Source organism: Diceros bicornis, chromosome 3 (assembly GCF_020826845.1).
Source record: "Diceros bicornis minor isolate mBicDic1 chromosome 3, mDicBic1.mat.cur, whole genome shotgun sequence".
NCBI classification, from domain to species: Eukaryota; Metazoa; Chordata; class Mammalia; order Perissodactyla; family Rhinocerotidae; genus Diceros; species Diceros bicornis.
In genome coordinates, this window is record NC_080742.1 from 8,914,824 (window position 1) to 8,936,991 (window position 22,168).

General features: G+C 40.2%; 1 gene segment (V, D, J or C); it reads left to right on the forward strand.

Annotated features, from left to right (window-relative positions):
- The first annotated feature begins 991 nt into the window (after positions 1-991).
- LOC131392797 (T-cell receptor gamma chain C region C10.5-like) overlaps positions 992-22,168 on the forward strand; it is a 32,512-nt gene continuing 11,335 nt past the window's right edge. Inside the window, 3 exon segments of the C gene segment in view lie at positions 992-1,223; positions 1,349-1,654; positions 17,047-17,106. Of these exon segments, the coding sequence occupies positions 1,181-1,223; positions 1,349-1,654; positions 17,047-17,106 (409 nt within the window).

Sequence of the window (22,168 nt, forward strand, 5' to 3'; positions counted from 1 at the left end):
ATGTCCTGGCACATGGGGTCCCTGAGGCAAAAGAAGGAGCAGCCCGAGTCCCCTCCCTTTGTCATTCCCCAGCTGTCTGTTAGGACAGGAGAAGAGGAATCACCTGAGAGATGCCAAAACAATGATGGAGAGGCGCTGTGTCTACATTCTACTACAAATATTGTAGACATGTATCCAAATCCATTTACAACAATGGGGGCTCAGAATCTGTGTGCACCACTTCAATTCTCCCATCATTTCACTATTCTTGTTTGATCACCTATCTACCCATCTGTGAATCCAAGTAAATCGCAGATATGGGTACACTTCCTGAGGGGAAGCCCGCCTAATAAAACACAGGATGCCTGAGGAAATCTGAATTGCAGATAAACAACAAATGCTTTTTTAGTTCAAGTGTGTCTCAAATATTGCAAAGACCATGCACTTTTTTTTTAACACTAAATTTGGCAACCCTATATGAAGTGGCCTTTTCACTTCAAGATGAACAGAAATCGTCTAACAAAATGACTTGTTGCCCGCACACACACACACACGCACACCCATTTACCTTTAAGGAGAGTCAAATGTAGACCAACATAATTGATGTTAATTTCTTTACTAAACTGGGCTCAATGCTTATCAGCTTTGCTGTTGGTGCCTCCAGGTTGACTCACAGACGTGAAAAGGAAGGAGGATCAGGGCAAGAAGAAGCTACATCGCAGGAGAAGCCCACGGCAGCAGCGTGAACATGGAAACCCTGAGTGGTAGGGCAGTTCCCCGACTCAGGACTGCTCCCTGCACTAGGGGACAGGCCAGCTTCATCCGTGCTTCTCCTGCCCACTCCGTGGGCTCCAGATGGTCCCTCCCTCTGTCCTGGGCTCTCAGGGCCCCTGGCCTCTCCTCTTCTGGAGAGAGCCTGCTCTCAGCCTGCCACAGGAGGGCTCTCAAGAAATGGGTGGGCAGAGAGGCAGGGCTCCTCCCCCGTCCTCCCCCAGCACCGCCCCCTCTGGGTGATCAGCCTGGTGGTCTTCTAGGAGAGCCCCTCAGTCACTGCCCTGCCTGGGACGCTGTCCAGAAGCAGCTCTAACTCCCTGCCTCGTGTCCTGGGCTCACTGTCTTCTGAGCGGGACTGGAGTTCTGAGAGGGTGCTCCGCTCCTCCTGTCATCTCTCCCTTTCCTTCTGAGGCCCAAGGAGGAAGGCATGCTGCGGGCTCTAGCCCTCCTTCTAGCTTTCCTGGCTCCTGGTGAGTGTGCTGCCTAGATGCTCACGGGATTTTTCTTTCTTTTTTTTTTTTTTTCGTCAATAGGAGGCCATACTAAGGAATTACTGTTACCTCTTCCTCATTACTTTTTGTTTTTCTCATTGCAGCCGCTCAGCTATCTTCCAATTTGGAAGAGACACAGATGTCCATCACCAAACAGGCTGGGTCATCCGTTGTAATCATTTGTGATATTAAACAAAGCAATGACTATGTCCACTGGTACCGGTACCAGGAGGGGATGGCTCCACAACGCCTTCTCTACTACGAGTTCTCCAGCTCACAGGTTGTGAGGGAATCAGGAATCAGTTCATCAAAATACCAAGCTTATTTAGGCACAGGAAGGACCTGTAAACTTTATATCAATGTTGTGGAAGAAAGTGATTCTGGTGTGTATTACTGTGCTGCCTGGGAGAGGCACAGTGATTCAGACCTCCCCTACACTGCACTGAAAATTTTGCTTGTGGCTGCCAAGAGCAGCCTTGGCACACAAGATAGACCAGCCCCTGCCTCCCTTCCTGCCCTGACGACACTGTGCTCTGAACAAAGAGAGACCCTGAGCTCCATGCCCAACCCCCACCCTTCTATCCCACTGGCCTGTCCCCTCCCCCAATGAGCCATTGCGCTTTCCTAGTTATGAATCTCCCATCTCCAGGCCTTAGGCAAACAGTCTGGCAGACAGCATGTTCTTTCAGCTCTCCTAGGAGCTACTGGAATCCAATTTAATTTGCTTCCTGTGACAGACAAGGTCACCTAGAGTTGATGTGTTAGGGGAGACATTTAGGAGAGAAATATGGGAAGGTTTGTGGTACTGAATCATTTATCCAGAAAAAATGGCTGGGAAAGGAGTTCACGCATCATTCAGGAGAATGAAAAATGGTGGAATGAAAACTTTGGACTTCATGAAGAACTCAAGTTAGTATATGATTTATCTTTTGGACAAACTGACATTGCCCTCACGATAACCAATGGTATCACTATTGATACGTGAAAGTGTAGGAATAAAGAGATTCCTGTACAGATGCTGATATTGTATTCTACTCACACATTCTTTTCAAGATCAGCAACAGCCAGAACTGTTCTGTTCTAAACAAGTAAAGATCCTTTCTACCCAATTCCCTGACCTTGACATGGCGGATTCCTAAACCGGAATGAGTCTTATCAGATTATTTTTTTCTCAATCATTAAAATTAAGGGACATTTTGGGTGTACAAAAATTCTGGATTCAAGTGTGTATGGTCTCTTGTGTACTGGATCCTCCAACTTTCCACCAGAACTCTTAACATTGACTGTAGCTTAGAGTTTAAGCTCCTAGAACAGTGTTTCTCAAACTGTGGTCCAGGAACCGCCTGCATCAGACGCACCTGGGAGGTTTGAATAAAAGTGCAGGTTCTCAGTAACATCCAACACAATAAATCAGAATCTTAGGCTCGAAGCTGAAAATACGTATTTTTCAATGACCTCCACACTCATTCTTATTCAGATTGATTTGTAACAACTGCTGTCCTAGCAGTAACAGATAGATTAATGTGTCTCTCTCTGAATGGGTGGATTCCCAGCCTCACACAAGAATGCATTCTAGAAATGTAATCACGGGCTTCCTCCCAACCCACAAACCCATCCTCCCTTTTCGTACCATGGATGCTGCTGCTCTAACATGTCATCACATTTCTCCATGATAATTCCACCAGAACCATGTGGGAACTTCAGATTCATCTCACTTCTGTGATCTCAGGCAAAAAGCATTGTATACTAAATGAACCAGCTTTAACTTGCTCTACTGTACCAGTGACCATGTATTTCAACTATTTTGCAGCTTTCAGAACGTTTATTCCTTACTTTGAAGTGTAAACGTGTTCTGATTTTTGTTTTTCTAATAGTGTTAAGGCTCTGTTCTGCACATTTATCTTTGATCTGCTTTGAATTAAATTTTTGTGTATGGGGGTAAGGTAGGAACCTGAATGCAGAGATCCAATTTCTCCCCAAATTATTGACTAATCCCTCTTTTCTCCCACTGTTTTTCACTGTCACCCCCGAGATAACTAAGTTTCCATAGGCTGACACAGCCCTTTCTGCTCTTTCTTTTTTTCCACTGTGTGTGTCCACTTCCACGTGACATTTTCTCTAAGGATACAGCTAGAGGTGGAGTCACTGTGTGTGCACAACTTCACCTTTTCCAATGGGACGAAATCCCTATTTCATCTATTCCTGTGCCAGGAACACAGTATTCTAATTAGTATAGCTTTATAATAATTATTCCTTTTTGGCAAGCAAATTTTCTTGCTTTTTTTTTTCAAAATTTTCTTGGCTTTATTTTACCCATGAATAAACCCTCAATATATGTACATTTACTTATTTATTAAGCAATAAGTCATAAGAACTATGGTAAAAATGCATTGTGCATATTATCAGACAAACAAAAATATAAACAATTAAAAAATATGTGATAAAACAAAAACAAATAGTAGTTCTAACATTCTTATCCCCCACACCAATGTATTATCATATGCACCCCACTTTGGAAACCACAGCACCACCAACACCAATGCCAATAACACATTTCGTTGTAAATTCTTCCTCTACCCTAACTTACCTCACATCCCTAAGACAAATCATACTCAATGTCTTCTTTTTTCTTCAAACCAAATTCTCATAACCCCTTTATAGTGCACCTTTGTTTCATTCTCTGAATTCCTTCTGGGCTTATGAATGGACACGTGATGGTGTCTTTTCATGTTCTTTACAAGGAAGTTCTCCCAAACCTGAGAAATCTTGGGCTTGGTCAGCTCATTAAAGAGCCCTTTGTGAGGAACGTCCAGGGAGCCCGACTTTCATCATCTGTTGACTGAGAATACTGGTGTGCGCCTCACAGAGGTTCATTATCTTCACTGGTTATAAACATGAGGTTACTGCTGTGAAAGGACCTGGCCCCACACCTGACGTGTCCTGGGTGCTCTGGATGAGGTTGTTGAATTTGAGATGACAGGTTCACGCCATGAAAGGTGCTCACACTAGAAAGGAGGGAGGGGGTGTTCTGATCCTGCCCCAGCTGCTCACGGGCCTGTAATGTTGAAGGACTCACCTTCATTTTTGGAGCTGTTTTCTCATCTTTAAAAATGAGAAACAGTGAGGCTTCTGGAAGGAAGGGTTCCTCTTTCATCTTCAAGGGTCTAAGCTTCTGTGTTTCCTAAGCAAACCCATGACTTGGTCTTATAAATGGGGTTATTACTAATTCTAATAAAAGGCAAATGATTTTTTGAGAAAAAATATTTACTTAACACACAGTGTTATAAAGATGTAAATTGGAGACAAATGAAAGAAAATTGCATCCACAGTCCTCTCATCAAAATATCTCAATGGCTTTCTTCTTTTTGGTTTTCCAGGCTTGTCTATTTCACAAATAATTGTCCTCACGTGTACATCTAATTGAGTCCATGTGACTCAAATGAAGAAGTCAGATTAGATTAGTTCTCTGATTCTGTGATGGGTAGAAGAGCACTGTCCTGGGGGAGATAAAGTACACCAGGGTCTCAGAGGTGACATTAAAAGGTCCAAACTTCAGTAATTGGATCTCTGCACGCTCATCTGCCTGAGTCTGGATCTGCTCTCCCGCACCCACTGCCCCGAGGCTGGCTGAGGTCTGCTTCCATCAGAGCAGGTTCATTCCTGGCAGCAGCAGGAAGACCCGGGATGAGAGGAAGTCCTGCTCCCTCAAGCAAGACCTATTTCTCTCTTCCTGGGGACCAGTAGCGTCTCAATGAGGACCCTCCAGACTCCACGTGAGGGCTGAGAGGGAAAGCCCTGGCTGCTCTTTGACTGTGTCCTGCCCAAGGGTTTTCCTCTATTATTGTTTAAACATGTGTCTCTTTTAGACGAGTGTAACCTTTCAGTTCCCCTTAGAGAGGAGCACAGACACAACACAGCAGGAAGAGAAGTAGAGGAAAGGAAAACAAATGTCACCTGTTGAAATCATCTTCTAGGCCCAACATGAGCCACTCCTGCCCAGGGTGCCACGTCAGCAACCCGAAACCTAGATGACTTTCCTGTCCCTGTAAATCCTGTGCTTGACCAGAAACACAGTGTATCCAGCCAGCCAGTCCCCAACTGCCAAGAATGTGTGATGATCTCTCTGTTCTCAATAAGGTCACATGTGCAACTCCAGCCACTACCTTAAGCCAAGTACTCTTTCCTTATTCCCTGATTGACCTGCTGGCCTTATAAGGAAATCACTGAGCTCCTAGCTAGTCCTGCCCTGTTTCTGCATTGCTGTCCCTAAGGCTCCATAGAACTCCTCTCGCCCAAAATCCCTGGGAAGAGGGTTCCACTGCTTGTGAGGCACTGTGTTCCCCAGTCCATGGATTGTGTTCCCTTGAATAAGGGCATCAATCTCATTACTAAATTGTATTGTTTTTGTAATTGGATGCACTGGAAAGACTATTTGGCTGGGTATTTGAACAGAAAACTTTAAAATCTCTGGCTGGTTATTGTCACCATTTGTTGAGCTTTAAATTTGAGCAGTAATTGGATAAAAGTGGTAATAATAATTGAGACAAACACAGTTTTGAATGTTGACAATGTGAAATAAAATTTTTTTCATAAACCAGTAAATGGATGTGGATTTTTGTCCCCCAAAGCAATGTTTTCTTATTGGTCAAAATCTAGAATATAAAGAAAAATATAAGGGAAACGGTTCACCCAGTTTCTCACCACCCAGTTGCTCATTGACTATTTTGAAATTCTTTCCATGAATCCTTTTGCCATGCAGATGTCACCACAATTGTCACTTTCTTTTCCACTTAACATTTTACCACAAGTGGACTAGACATCTGAAGAATGTATAAATGATAGCCCTGGAATAATCTTGTACTTGTAGTGCATCAGAATTGGCCACCCCATAATGTGTCTCTTTGCCTTGATTATTTATTTTTATTTTTATTTTTTGTGAGGAAGATCAGCCCTGAGCTAACATCCACTGCCAGTCCTCCTCTTTTTGCTGAGGAAGATTGTCCCTGGGCTAACATCTGTGCCCATCTTCGTCTATTTTATATGGGACGCTGCCACAGCATGGCTTGACAAGCGGTATGTCAGTCTGCACCCAGGATCCAAACTGTGAACTCTGGGCCACCAAAGCTGAGTGTGCTAACTTAATCACTACACCACCAGGCTGGCCCCTGCCTTGAACATTTTTAAGAATAAAAGGCTCTGAAAGAAACTTTGACCTTCCCCCCAACTGCATAAAAGAATTTAAGATAGAAGGCCTATTCCAGGAAGGAGCTAATACCATAAGATAACATTGTCCACAGATGGGCCAACAAACACTGTTTAACAAACATTTGCTTTTCCATCTCCATGTGAATTGTCTTCCTCCCCTTTGAAGTCCCAAACCACTACCCCCAACACTTTCCTTTGTCTTTAGCTGAAGATAATATTTAAGATGATGGCTTTGGTCGTTCTGGCAAGTTACTCAGTTTTTCTGAGTTTCTCCCATATATACATGTCATAAAGCTTTGTTTGATTCTCTCCTGTTATTCTGTTTCATGTCAGTTTAATTCTTAGACCAGCCAGAAAGACCTAGAGGGAGAGGAATTGTCTTCCTCCCCTACATAGCAGAGTATTCTATTGCTTTATATTTGGCCAACACCACATCAATGAAGCAGAACCCAAAAGCCTACATTTGGGGAACTTGGGACTTGAATCTTGGTTATAGCTGAGCGAGTCTGGCTTTCAGTTTGTGCTATAGAAGAGGATCTCAGGAACTGGGTCTGGTAATGCATGCTGAAGGACCCACAACTTCCCTCCTCAGGCCCAGTCCCCTTTCAATCTCCTTCCTCTTCTTTGCCACCAGGGTATAATTAGGGTAACTAGTTAGTATAACTATACCCACCAGGCCCTGGGTATGGTTAGCATAACTGTAAAGGAAGCTTCCTTTCAGTTGGAGGTCTAGGCTACCTGTATATCTCAAAGCTTCATTTCAGATGCATTCCTCTCTGATCTTTCACAATGCCCTGTCTTACCATTTCTGAGGATATGGCACTGGAACAGGAGGACATGGTCCTGGCCATCACTGCCTCCTGGTTCAATTTAGTCTTCTTCCTTTGGCTATGCACTCACACACACACACACACACACATACCTGATACTCCAAAAGGGTGATATTCTCTATAACTTCTACTTTATGTGGACCCCAGAGACCATCTACTGCAACCTAGCCAGTTTCAAGGTGAAACAATAATTGGTACAAATGATTAATGAAGGAAAAGTCTAAATAATCTGCAGGAAATCTGTCCCTCAGATTATTATATCATCCTCTATCTCCCTCAGCTTATGTTTTTGTGCTTAGAAATTTATAATTAAGACATGTCTGCTGTGAAAGAGACCAACACCTCCCACCCTCCTCTGAAGGCCTAGGTTAAGGCTAAGACCTCCCAGTATGTTTGAGAAGGGGTCCGAGTAGAGGAGGCTGAAACTTACTTTCGCTCTGTTTTCAGGTTGTTCCTTCATTTCGTCTTCCCCGTTGTCCTAATAAAACACAATCCTCTTCAGGCACCATCTCAGTGCCTGACTCCAGGGAGGACTGAGCTCTGTGAACTGGTGATAATGAGGGGCGTGGCCAACAGGGGGAACAAGCTCCTCACTCATCTACTTACAGAACATCATCCCCATTCCCCAAGAGGAGCTGCCCAGTGCTCTGCTGTGAACCCTCACACCACTCTAAACCCCCATCTTCACCCCTCACTGACTCCTGCTTTGGCTTTATAAGGTCTGTGACCTTGAGCAAGGTCTTAACTCTACTTAAAGGGGGGAATTGAGGCTGACAGTCAGGTTCCTGACTTGGACAAAGTTGGTAGCAAAAAGTCCTTCACTGAGACAGGAAGAAGAGATGGGTTGGTGGGAGAAGGAGTTCACCCTGGGATGTGTACAAAGTCAGTTTGAGCTCCTATGTCAGACACTGGAACATGCCCAGTAGTCAGCTGGGTATGTGGGTATGGAGCTCAGGAGAAGATGTGGGATGGAGATGGATCTGTAATTTCCTCCTGGCATCCCTTGCCCCCATTCCCTCAAGATATTTAAAGCCAAGAATGGGAAAAGATCTCTCAGGCAGAGAGGTAAAGCGAGAAGAAAAATCTGGAAAACAGCAACTTGGTGGATTTGGAAGAATAGTCAATAAAAATAAAAAACATACCCTAGGCCAGATGGAATGTCTTGGGTTAGATAAAGAAAAACAGAGAAATAGGAAACTCAGGAACCCAGAAAGCAGAAACCCAGTTTCATAGAGGAGGAGCTGGGGTTTAGTAGAGATACATTGTTCCGGTGGCCGAGGGAGAGCATGTCAATCTGAATCTTAAACAGAAGCAAACAAACCAGAATAGAGTATTTAGACCCCTGAAGGTGCCAGTATCTCTCAGCTGTTTGGTGTGTGGGCAGCTGAACAGGTGGAAGCAGACTGAGGAACCAAAGTCTCTCCAGCTGGTTACAGAAGTTCTCTGTGGGCCCAATGATGCATAACACAGCCCGGACCAGCCTCCGTTCCCCCCACCAACTTTGGCCTGAAAACTCACTGGGGTTATTGAGGATTTATTCTATGACAGGCAGTCGGAGAAACAAGAGAAGGCCAAGATCATAGCATTGTCACACCGTCTCCCCATTAGACAGCTCTCCAGGGTTAGGTGCCATATCATTGCACCTTTATTATACCCAAATAATTTAGCATAATGCCTTGCACATACTGAAAGCTTCATGAAGAGTGTTTGTATTAATGAGCCTACTCAGAGTTCTATGGTGGGCATCCGTACTTCTCGTGTGATCTAAGGTGAGGACCTGGCACTACTGTCTTCACAGAGAGTGGATATGCTAACTGGTGGTGAGGACACTCCTTCACAGTGAGTCAAGGGAGCCAAGTTCACCCTCCCCAGTGGGAGGTTTGACTTGGTGACTCAGCCAAGCCACAGTGGTCTGAGACTTTCCTCAGCAGTGGTTGCAGGCTGCCCTAGAGGAGAGCGCAGTTCATTCTGACATGCTGTCACTCTTCCCAGCATTACCTCTGGCAGTCCTTGGAGCTTGAAAGTTGTGTCCCTTCCCAATTCCCTTTACAGATATTCTCTAACTTTGTAATTTTAAAAAATTTGTAAGGTTTTGCTGATTACTCTTCTCCTCCTCTTCTTTTTCAGTGTGTGTGCATGGTGCAGGTCATCTAGAGCAACCTCCACTTTCCAGAACCAAAGGGCTGTCAGAAACAGCCCAGCTGGAATGTGTTATCTGCTGTAACAATTTCTACGAAGTCCATACATTGGGATCAAGAAAGCCCTGGTCAAGCCGTGCAGCACCTGCGGCACATTTCATCTGACAACACTGTCACAATGGAGGCAGGCATTCCCTTGGGTAAATTTAAGGTAGACAAGACACCTGAACCTTCTACGTCTACCCTCACCGTTCACACTGTAGGGAACAAAGACTAGCCACTTACTATTGTGCCTTCTGGGAGGTGCACAGTGGCAGACGTTAGAGCCATGTCAGTCAATAAGTGTTCAGTGGTTCTTCATTCATTGTTATGAACTGGGAAAGCACAGTTACCACCTGTATGCTTTTATGTAGTTTTCTAGATACACATTCATATGGGTGACTGTGTATCGAGTTGTCAAATTCTATATTTTCTCTTGCACTTGCATAAGTAAGTGCAAATTATCAGCCTCGTTTTTTCAGGAATCTACTCTCTCCCCAACCGGCTTTTCCATGGCATCCATGTTTATTGATCTGGGTCAACATCTCCACTCTCTCCATTTTATTTTTTGCCAAGATATGTACATCACATTATTTCTGCGACTTCTTTTCTACTAGTCAATTTGCATTACCTTGTTTTTTTTGTGATCTGCCTTTCTGCTTTTATTAAAAAACTGGATATTAGATTAAATGCTCTTCATTCTCCTAGAGGCTATAATGTAACAAACACAGCATGACCTAACCACAAGCAGGGCCGACTGCATCATAATATATCAGATGCATGCCCTGGAGTGGTGATATTTGATTTTGCACAAAAGTTATAAACACTGATACTTAATGAGTCCGATTCAAAGTCTACTTTGGATTGGAGTTTGAGGAGTCATTCATCTTCTGGCTTAGGATTCCATTCACCCAATGGTGAGTGTTTGATTGACTCCTCTGAGCCAGGCACGGTCACAGCAGACAATACAGATCTCACTTGCTCTGTCAAAGCTGCATGTTGCTCCTGTACCGCCCTTTCTCCTGCTGGGCTGCCATTTTCTGGCTACACATACGGTACAGCAAAGTGGTTAGGACCTAGGCCTCTTGTACAGAGAGATCCAGGTCTGACTTGGGCTCTGACACTGACTAGCTGTGCATCAGGTGGATATCTTCTCCAGTCCATTTCCTCACTTGTAACACAGAGGTCCTATAGTTACCTCATGGATTGTTGTGAGGGTTCCTGAGATGATGCACACTAAGGGTTTGGTCCAGTGCATGGCAGGTTGTCAGAGCTCAGTAAATGTTAGCGAATAAAAAACAAGAAACAAAATAACAACAAGTTTACATATACATACAGAAACACACACACACACAGGTATCACACATCTTTGTATACTAGGGCTTAGCACCACATCTGTTGTAGTGTGGTTGACTATTACAGTTTAGTTAAAGAGAGATTAACTAGATATCAAAAGACTCTCATGAGTAGTCATCCCAAATCAATTTAAATCTGTTTTCAATCATCGTTCTGTAGTCCCCTTGACTTACGCACATTGGGGAGGACAGTGGCCTTGTGCTTGGACCAAACAACCACTATTGAGGGAAAGCGAAGTCCATATTTGGAGTCATTTCCTCCTCCTGCCCTTCTCTGTTAGGCTGTGGTGAGCTTCCCCAAGGTATTTGGTAAACACACAACAAAGGCAAACCAGCCAGAGGAAACCAGCCCCGGCCTAAGTGAATGTTTGCCAACTGAATGGTGGTTTAAATTGCTGATTCGTAGAAACACTGAAAGCATCTTATTAGAATGTACAGCACTGAATATAGTGGGGACTCAAGTAATGTCTGTTGAAGTGAGATGAATATTTTGATTTTTATTGTGGTGTTCACATTCTGTAGTGGGTGGGAGATTTTGTGTACTTGGATGCCTGAAAGATCCTGATGATTTTGGCTCAAATTATTTTCCTTTCAGACCTGAAGTGAGTGAGACACAATGACTCTGAATAATAGAAGCAACATTATATTTTCTAATGAATGTTGAAGAAAATTCAAGAAATTCTTCAGTCACTGTTTTTCATATAACATATCTATCGTCTAACTCCCCACACTAACTCCTCCTAGTACTGTGGGAAAGTGATATCTATAACTTAGGAGTCATCTTGTAAAAATCATGATTCAAAAAACTGTGAGGCCCACCTGAAACCCATGTTGACTGTTCTGTCTTGGGGGCTTTTTTTATTCAGCCCCAAGAATGTGTTCAGTGGAAAGGGCACGGCTCTGCAGTGGTCATCTCTGGATGGTGGGATTGTGGATATTTTTTTCTATGTCATTTCTGTAGTCCTCAAATTGTCTAGTAGAAAACATTCATGACTTTTGAATTTTATTTTAAAATTTATTTTGAAAAAAAATTCACATTTCAAAATATTAAAACTCTCTCTGCATATTATTGAGCGCATAGAGACCACATGTGAAATTGGGCGATTAGAAAGGCCTGTAACGGGCTCTGTCTTGATGATTTTTTCTCCTCTTTTCTTTAACAACTTTTGATTTTTACAACACAAAGTCTGTTTTCTCTCCTGATTCTTACGGAACCTGTCTGCCAAGTCAGAGACATTGTTTCTGCTTGGGGTGCTGAGGGTGGCTTATTGGGCTTGAATGTCTCTTTTGCCCTAAGTTGTACAGATACGAAATATTAATGATAGCAGTAAAAACGCTCAGTTCTTTTTTTTCTTTTTCAATTTACTGAGATTTAATTTCTCATTATATTTATTTTAATTATTTTTATTATTTTACTTAGGTCACAGTGATTTATAACATTGTGTAAACTGTAGGTGTCCACCATTATATTTTGGCTTTTGTATAGACTGCATCATGTTCAACCCCAAATGTCTAGTCTCCGTTCACGTGTAGTCACCATACAGATGAGCCCCTTTACCCCTTTGCACTTCACCCACCCCCTTCCCCTCTAGTAACCACCAATCTGTTGTTCTTATCTGTGTGTTTGTTTATCTTTCCCATCTGAGTAAAATCATGCAGTGTTCATCTTTCTCTGACTTTTTTCACTTAGCATAATACCCTCAAGGTCCATCTATGTTGTTACAAATGGAACTATTTCATCCTCTTTTGAGGCTGAATTGTATTCTAATGTATATATATACCATATCTTCCTTATCCATTTATCCGTTGATAATGGGCACTTGGGTTCCATTCAAGTCTTGACTATTGTGAATAAAGCTGAAATGAACATAAGTGCGTATATATATATTTTTGAATTAGTGTTTCCGTATTCTTTGGATAATACCCGGAAATGGAATAGAGGGATCAAAGGATATTTTTACATTTTAATTTGTTGAGAAATCTCCCTACTGTATTCTATACTGGCTTTCCCTGATGCATTCCTTCCAGAAGTGTTTGATGGTTCCCTTTGTTCTGCAACCTCTCCAACACTTGTTATTTGTTGTCTTTTTAATAATAGCCAATCTGACAGGTGTGAGATGATATCTCATTCTAGTTTTGATTTACATTTCCCTAATAATTAGTCATGTTGAACATCTTTTCATGTGCCTGTTGGCCCTTTGTCTGTCTTGTTTGGAAAAATGTCTGTTCATATCCTCTGCCCATTTTTTGATCAGGTTGTTCATTTTTTTTGTTGTTGAGTTGTGTGAGTTCTTTATATATTTTGGAAATTAAACTCTTATCTAATATATGATTTATAAATATTTTCTCCCAGTTGGTGGGTTGTCTTTTCATTTTGTTGATGGTTTCTTTTGCCATGCAGAAGCATTTTAGTTTCATGCAGTCCTATTTTTTTTATTTTTTCTTTTGTTTCCCTCGGCTGAGGACACATGGTATTCAAAAGGTTGCTGCTAAGAGCCAGCCCTGATGGCCTAGTGGTTAAGGTTCCATGTGCTCTGCTTTGGTGGCCTGCATTCGGTTCCTGGGCACAGAATCACACCATTCGTCAGCAGAAATGCTACGCTGGCAGCTCACATAGAAGAGCTAGAAGGACCAACAACTAGAATATACAACAATGTACTGGCGCTTTGCGGAGGAAAAAAAAGAAAAAGATGAAGATTTGTAACAAATGTTAGCTCAGTGCGAATCTTTCCCAGCAAAGAAAAACCAGATACTGCTAAGACTGATATCAAAGAGTATACTGTCTATGTTTTCTTCTGGGAATTTTTGTGTGAGGTCTTACATTTAATTCTTTAATCAATTTTGAGTTAATTTTTGCATATGGTATAAGATAATGGCCTACTTTCATTTCTTTTCATGTGGCTGTCAAGATTTCCCAACACCATTTACTGAAGAGACTTTCCTTTCTCCTTTGTATGTTGTTGACTCCTTTCTCAAAGATTAGCTGTCCAAAGAAGCGTGGTTTTATTTCTGGGTTCTGGGTTTTATCTCTGGGTTTTATTTCATTGATCTAGGTGTCTGTTTTTCTTCCAGTCCCATGCTGCTTTGATTACTGTAGCTTTGTAGTATGTTTTGAATTCAGGAGTGTGACACCTGCATCTTTGTTCTGTCTTCTCGGGATTGCTTTGGCTATTTGGGGTCTTTTGTTGTTCTATATAAATTCTAGGATTCTTTGTTCTATTTCCTTGAAAAATGTCATTGAGATTCTGATTGGGATTGCATTGAATCTGTAGATTGCTTTATGTAATATGGACATTTTAAGTATGTATTCTTCCAATATGTGAACACAGAAATTCTTTCCATTTCTTTGTGTCTTCTTCAATCTCTTTCAACAATGTCTTATAGTGTTCAGTGCACAGGTTTTCACCTTCTTGGTTAAATTTATTCCTAGGTATTTTATTCTTTTTGTTGAAATGATAAATGGAATTTTATTCTTGATTTCTCTTTCTGCTACTTCCTTGTTAGTGCATGGAAACACTACTGACTTTTATATGTTGATTTTGCACCCTAGAAATTTGATGCTTTCATTTTTAATTTCCAATAGTTTTTTGGTGGATTCTTTATGGTTTTCTATATATAAAATCATATCATCCACAAAGAATGACAGTTTTTCTTATTCCTTTAAAATGTAGATACTTTTTATTTCCTTTTCTTGTCTAATTGCTCTGGCTAGGATTTCTGATACTGTGTTGAATAAGAGTGGCAAAAGTGGGCATCCTTGTCTTGTTCCTGTTCCTGAGGGATAGCTTTCATGTTTTCACAATTGAGTATAATGTTAGCTGTGGCTTTGTCTTATATGGCGTTTATTATGTTGAGGTATTTTCCTTCTTCACCCATTTTATTGAGAGTTTTTATCATAAATGGATGGTGAATCCCGTCAAATGCCTTCTCTGCGTCTATTCAGATGATCCTGTGATTTTTATTTTTCATTTAATTAATGTAGTGTATCACATTGATTTGTGGATGTTGAACGACCCTTGCATCCCTGGAAGAAATTCCACATGATTGTGGTGTATCCACGATGTATTGTTGTATCCAATCTGCTAATATTGTTGAGAATTTTGCATCTATGTTCATCAGCAATATTGGCCTGTGATTTTCTTTTTCTGTGTCACCCATATCTGTTTTTTGTACCAGGGTAATGTTGAAATTGTAAATGACTTGGGAAGCGTCCCCCTCTCTTTAATTTTTTGGAAATGTTTGAGAAAAATAGGTATTAAATAATCTTTGAACCTTTGGTAGAGTTCACCAGAGAAGTCATCTAGGCCTGTACTTTTGTATTTTTGGAGGTGTTTCATTGCTGTTTCAATCTCCTTGCAAGTGATTGGTCTATTCAGATTCTCAATTTGCTCTTGATTTCATTTTGGAAGGTTATATCATTCCAGGAATTCATCCATTTCTTCTAGCTTATCCAACTTGTTGGCATATAGCTTTTCATAGTATTCTCTTATAATCCTTTGTATTTCTGTGGTATCTGTTGTAATTTCTTCTCTTTCCTTTTTAATTTTATGTGTTTGAGCCTTCTCGTTTTTTTGTTAGTGAGCTTAGTAAAGGTTTGTCAATTTTGTTTATCTTTTCAAGGAACTGGCTCTTAGTTTCATTGATCCATTCCATTTTCTTTTTAGTCTATTTCATTTATTTCCACATTGATTTTTTTTTTTTTTTTGTGAGGAAGACCAGCCCTGAGCTAACATCTGATGCCAACCCTCCTCTTTTTTGCTGAGGAAGACTGGCCCTGGGTTAACATCCACGCCCATCTTCCTCTACTTTATATGGGACGCCACCACAGCATGGCTTAACAAGTGGTGCGCCGGTGCGCACCCGAGATCCGAACCGGTGAACCCCGGGCTGCTGGATCGGAGCACGCGCACTTAACCACTTGCGCCACCGGGCCGGCCCCCACATTGATATTTATTATTTCTTTCCTTCTATGGATTTCGGATTTGGGGCTTCATTTGTTCTTTTTTTTTCTTGTTCCCATAGGTGTAATGTTACAGTGTTTATTTGAGATTTTTCTTGTTTTTACAACTAGGCCTGTATTGCCATAAACTTTCCTCTTAGTACCATTTTTGCTGTATCCCATAAAATTTGATATGCTGTGTTTCATTTTCATGTGAATTTAGGTATTTTTAATTTCTCCTTTGATTTCTTCATTGATCCGATTGTTATTTGGTAGCATATTTGTGACTTTTCCAGCCTTCTTCTTTTTCTTTTTTTGTGAGGAAGATCAGCCCTGAGCTAACATCCATGCCAATCCTCCTCTTTTTGCTGAGGAAGACTGGCCCTGAGCTAACATCTGTGCCCATCTTCTTCCACTTTATGTGGGACGCTGCCACAGCATGGCCTGACAAGCTGTGCGTCGGTGTGCGCCTGGTATCAGAACCTGGGCCGCCAGCAGGTGTAGCACTTAACTGCTACACCACGGGGCAGGCCCCTACAGCTTTCTTCTTTCAGTTGATTTCTAGTTACACATCTTGTGATCACAAAAGATGCTTGATGTGATTTCAGATTTTAACTCAAATAAACAATCTATTATTTCCTAGGAGATAGAATTCTACAAATCTCTTCTTTTATTCCAGGAAAAATAATGTCTTCACAGAAATTTTTTTCTCCTTTGGCATTACCAGGTAAAGAATCATATTGCCAAATGATAAAAGTGCCCTTAATAAAAGTGAAGAAATTTCTTCACATTTCTCAAGTATGTTTGCATTGGCATGTTTCCATTTCAGTTACTGAAGAGTGTCTTCCTTTCAAAAATACATTCCCAAATTGCTAACGAAGCAAACCTGGTAATTGCGAGAACAAAGGGGCTTTTGCTTTGATGTAATCTCTGAGCAGTTTCAACACAATTGAACACCTGGAAATTAAAAAAAAAAATTTAATTCACTGAATTCTTTTTCTAGTAATTTAGAAAAGTAGTTGGTTGACCAGTTGGGTTTGATCTCTTCTTTTTCTGCTCTTATTCTTTCCATTTTCCATCAGTGCTTTTCAATGATTAGTGCCTTCTTGGAAAACAGACGTTTTGGTCAATTTATCTGAGGAAAACTTATAAAATATCTGACGCCACAAAATTTATGTTCAGGGACTTCCAAAGGAACCCAGAAGATCAAGTTGCCAGTACACAGTTTTTTCACTAATAGTTACAACATGAAGCTCAGGAGGGGGCTGCGTTTTTGTGGAAGCTGTAACCAGTGTGACAGCTCATACTGGATCAAGACATTTGGAAAAGGGACTAAGCTCACAGTAACTCCCTCTGGTAAGTAACTTTTTTCTATTTTTGCCCTAGTAATGAACAACTGATAGATGCTTTTTAGAACAAAACGATGTAGGATCACCCTTATCAGACTGCCGCATACTTGGCCTCAGCATAGGAACAGCAAGTTTGCAGCTACTAGTCACTGTATATGAAAACAAAACTACTTCATAAATTGTTTGTTCACATTCCTGCTTGTAAGCAGATTAAAATTCTACTTTTAGAGTCTACACACACACAGATGATCAGGTCAGGCTAAAAATTATGATATTTTTTGGACCATATCTGTAAACCATTGTTATATGTTACTGGTTCAAGATACTTTTCTTGTAGACAGTCTTTAAGGTGAGAGACACATTTGTTATTTACTTCTCTTCTATACATTGAGATAAAACACAGTGCTCTTTTCTCACATTAACCTGCAAAACCTATGTTACTAGTTTTCCTCTCATCCCTCACAGCAGTGCAAAACATTAATTCTTAAAGTAAATGACTATAGAACATTGATAAATCTCACTTCTTATTACTCTAGCTTCTTAGAGATAGGCAAGATCAGTCAAAATTTATGTTATTACAAATCTTGACAAATTGTCTAAAGATGGGCCATTTAAGGGAATTTGTAAGCCCCATAGTCATTCCAGCTCCAAAGTCCGTGAAAAGAGTCTGCATGGTTTTACGTTCTCTTTTGGTCATTCATTCTGTCAGCAGTATTCATTGATGGCAGTTTCTGTGCTGGCTACTGCAGATAAATGGGAGAAGAAGATAAAGCTAGAACAAGTCCCAGTGTTCCAAAACTTCTAGCCTAGTGGATAAGTGTTCTAACACCAACCAGATCCTCAGAAGCCATTCTCCGCCTGGGGATATTAACAAGAATTACCTAGTTACACCACTTATGAGTCCCTAAGGGGTGGAGATGTTAGATCCATTTAGTCTTTCTGTATTGAAAGACTTGTAATGATGTTTAGCTATTTTATTTTCCAAAAATAACAAATGGGGAAAAATTAACAAAAATTGCTAAACGTATCATTTGGTGAGAGGATGATTAACAGCAAGTATTAAAATATTAACTGAGCAGCCATATTCAAGAATGTTACAAGATGGGGTTTTTTTTCCCTAAATTCTGTCCAGTAAATTTGCTCAGTCCTCATTTGCCTTAAAGAAGAAATTTTGCCTGAATGAGGGAGAATATCTCACTAGTATATTCTCAGCTTACTAGATCTATCGAAATGAGAGTTTTCAAAGAATTTTCACAAAGTTGATAAAACATTGGAAAATGAAAGAAATTATATATTTTGTTTTCTTTAGTGGTTGTGATCATATGAACAGGGAATTCATAGATTGAAAAGCAACTTTCTAGTCTTTTATTTTTCATTTGAGTACATATTCATGTAAACTGTAGCAATCAAATTAAATAATGGTGACATAGAAATAATTCATGTGGGTCCTGAAATGTTTTTAGGACAGTCTGGTGCAGGGACATACATGGACTTTGATTCTGGGTCTATCATTCCTGTAAATTCATCATTTAGCAAATAAATTTTGATTCACTCATTATGGGTCTACTAAAATTATAAAAATAGCACTTCTCCATTATGAAAAAAAATTAGAAAATAAAAAAATAAAGAAAAAATTAAAATTTTATATCAACACATACCTCTGTTAACTTTTTATGTTTCCATCCATTCGTTCTGCCTATACCATCTCAGTGAATGCTGTGAATATTAAATGAGATTAAGTAAGGAAATTACCAGCGTGGTCAGTGATAAAAATGTGAATTCTCTAGAATTCAAATTACCACCGCTGGAATTCCTTATGAAATCAGGAGTACAGATAACTATATTAATTACCCTCTAGTCTCCAGGTCACATAAGGACAAATGGTCAGTATTTGGATAAAACTTTCAATTTCTAAGACTAATTGCTACTTGCTTCTGAAAAGGATTAGAATATAATAAGCATTCTCTCAAACATTATTAGCCTGAATATGAGGTGATCTCTCATTTTCCAGTAGAAATATCTGGAAGAAAAAACAGAAACTTTTGCAAATTGAATGTACTAATTTATAGTGATATAGATAAAAGTCAAATACCCAATTATATGTAATTTTCTAATTGCATTATAGCTACAAAGTTAAAAATTATATCAATACAAATACCAGTTGAGAAATATTGCTCTTTTTGCCCTCACATTTCATTAAACTTTTGTTCAGAATCTTCACACACATCTGAAACATCTACCTTAGAGGAACTTTCTAGGTCATCTCAGGGTCTGAGTGTCTGTTCTGGCATCTCCGTAGGATGATGTCACTGGATATTTTGTCTAAAGAGACAATTATCCATTTATAAAATAAAAGGAAAGCATTTTTTTCATTTATTCTGTTATATTATAAATGTGCAACACGGGCATAAACTGTAGAAACTTTATTCCCAAGTTATAGTCACCAAATCCTTGTTAAGCTTCTTTATTTTCTTTTACCAGTGCTAGCTCCAAAACGAGCATTAATTGAGTTCATTTCAGGTGGAGATCTTGTCCAAGTAGTATTTTTTGATGACAGCAGAGTATTAGAAGAGCATCTTTTAATATGAGAAGTTACACAAGGACTGAAACATGAGTCAACTCTTGTTTTCTGAGGGGTAATTTTGGGAAAGCAAGCCTCACCTTATGTTCCAGGACTTTCAGTCTGTTTGAATTCTGCATGTCTTGTGTCTAAGTCACAGAGCTAGGATTTGCAAACGTATTCTCCCATGTCTCATGTCATATTCAACTCAAACCTCACTAAACTATCAACCGCTGGGGTAGAAAAAGAAACAATATAATACACAAATTATTTATCATTTATTTCAACTGCCTATTTCCAAAATCTACTTGAGAAGACCTAAAATCAAAAACACAACTACAGGCGTATCTCATCATTTTCTTGTGCTCCGCTTTATTGTACTTCATAGATATTGCATTTTTTAAAAATTGAAGGTTTCTGGCAACCCTGTGTTGAGCAAGTCCATAAATACCATTTATCCCAAAGCATTTGCTCAGCTCATTTCTCTGTGTCAAGTTTTGGAAATTCTCGCAATATTTCAAGACTTTTCGTTATTTTTATATTTGTTACGGTCATCTGTGATCAGTGATTTTCGGTGTTGCTATTGCTTTGGGGCGTCATGAACCAGGCCCATATATGATGATGAAGTTAATCGATAAATGTTGTGTGTGTTCTGACTGCTCCACCTACTGTTCCCCCATCTCTCTCCCTCTCCTTGCGCCTCCTATTCCCTGAGACACAACAATATTGAACTTAGGCCAATTAATAACCCTACAATGGCCTCTAAGTATTCAAGTGAGAGGAAGAGCTTCACGTCCCTCATTTAAAATTAAAGTCTAGAAATGAGTAAACTTAGTGAGGAAGGCATATCGAAAGCTGAGATAGGTCAAAAGCTAGGCCTCTTGTGCGAGTTAGCCAAGTTGTGACTGCAAAGGGAAAGTTCTTGAAGGAAATGAAAAGTGCTACTCAAGTGAGCATAAGAACGATAAGAAAGCAAAACAGCCTTATTTCTGATGTGGAGAAAGTTTTAGCGTTCTGGATAGATGAATCCAGCCACAACGTTCCCATAAGCCACAGCCTAATCTAGAACAAGCCCCTAACTCTTTCAATTCAATGAAAGATGAGAGACGTGAGGAAGTCACAGAGGAAGAGTTGGAAGCTAACAGAGATTGGTTCATGAGGTTTAAGCAAAGAAGCCATCTCCATAACATAAAAGTGCAAGAGGAAGCAGCAAATGCTGATGTAGAAGCTGCAGAAAGTCTTCCAAAAGATCTAGCTAAGGTGATTCATGAAGGTGGCTACACTAAACAACAGATTTTCAATGTAGATGAAACAGCCTTCTTTTGGAAGAACATGCCATCTAGGACTCTCATAGCTAGAGAGGAGAATTTAATGCCTGGCTTCAAAGCTTCAAAGGACAGGCTGACTCTCTTGTTAGGGGCTATTGCAGCTGATGACTTTATGTTGAAGACGATCCTCACTTACCATTCTGAATATCCTAGGGCCGTTAAGAATTATGCTAAACCTACTCTGCCTGTGCTGTATAAATGGAACAACAAAGCCTCGATGAGAACACATCTATTTGCAACATGGTTTACTGAATATTTTAAGCCCACATTTGACATCTATTGTTCAGAAAGGAAGATTCCAAGTATTACTGTTCATTGAAAATGCACCCGGTCACCCAAGAGCTCTTATGGAGATGTACAATGAGATTTATGTTGTTTTCATGCCTGCTAGCACAACATCCATTCTTTAGCCCATGGATCAAGGGGGAATTTTGACTTTAAAGTCTTATTATTTAAGAAATACATTTCACAATGTTATATCTGCCGTAGATATTGATTCTTCTGATGGATCTGGGCAAAGTAAATTGAAAACCTTCTGGAAAGGATTCACCATTCTAGATGCCATTAAAAACATTCATGGTTTATGGGAAGAGGTCAAAATATCAATATTAACAGGAATTTGAAAGAGGTTGATTCCAATCCTCATGGATGTCTTTGAGGGGTTCAAGACTAGTTGAGGAGATAACTGCAGACATGGTCGAAGTAGCAAGAGAACCAGAATTAGAAGTGGACCTTGAAAATGTGACTGAATTTCAGTAATCTCATGATAAAACTTTAATAAATGAGGAGTTGCTTCTTATGAATGAGCAAAGAAACTGTTTTCCTGGGATGGAATCTCTTCCTGGTGAAGATGCTAAGAATATTGTTGAAATGTCAATAAAGGATTTAGAATATTACATAAACCTAGTTGATGAAGCAGTGGCAGCTTTGAGACGATTGACTCTAATTTTGAAAGAAGTTCTGCTGTGGGAAAAAAGCTATTAAACGGCATCACATGCTACAGAGAAATTGTAAAAGGAAGAGATAATTGATGCCGCAAACTGCATTGTTGTCTTATTTTAAGAAATTGCCACAGCCAAACCAACCTTTAGCAACCACCACCCTGATCAGTCAGCAACCATCAACATCAAGGCCATACCCTCCACCAGCAAAAAGATGACAACTCGCTGAAGGCTCTGATG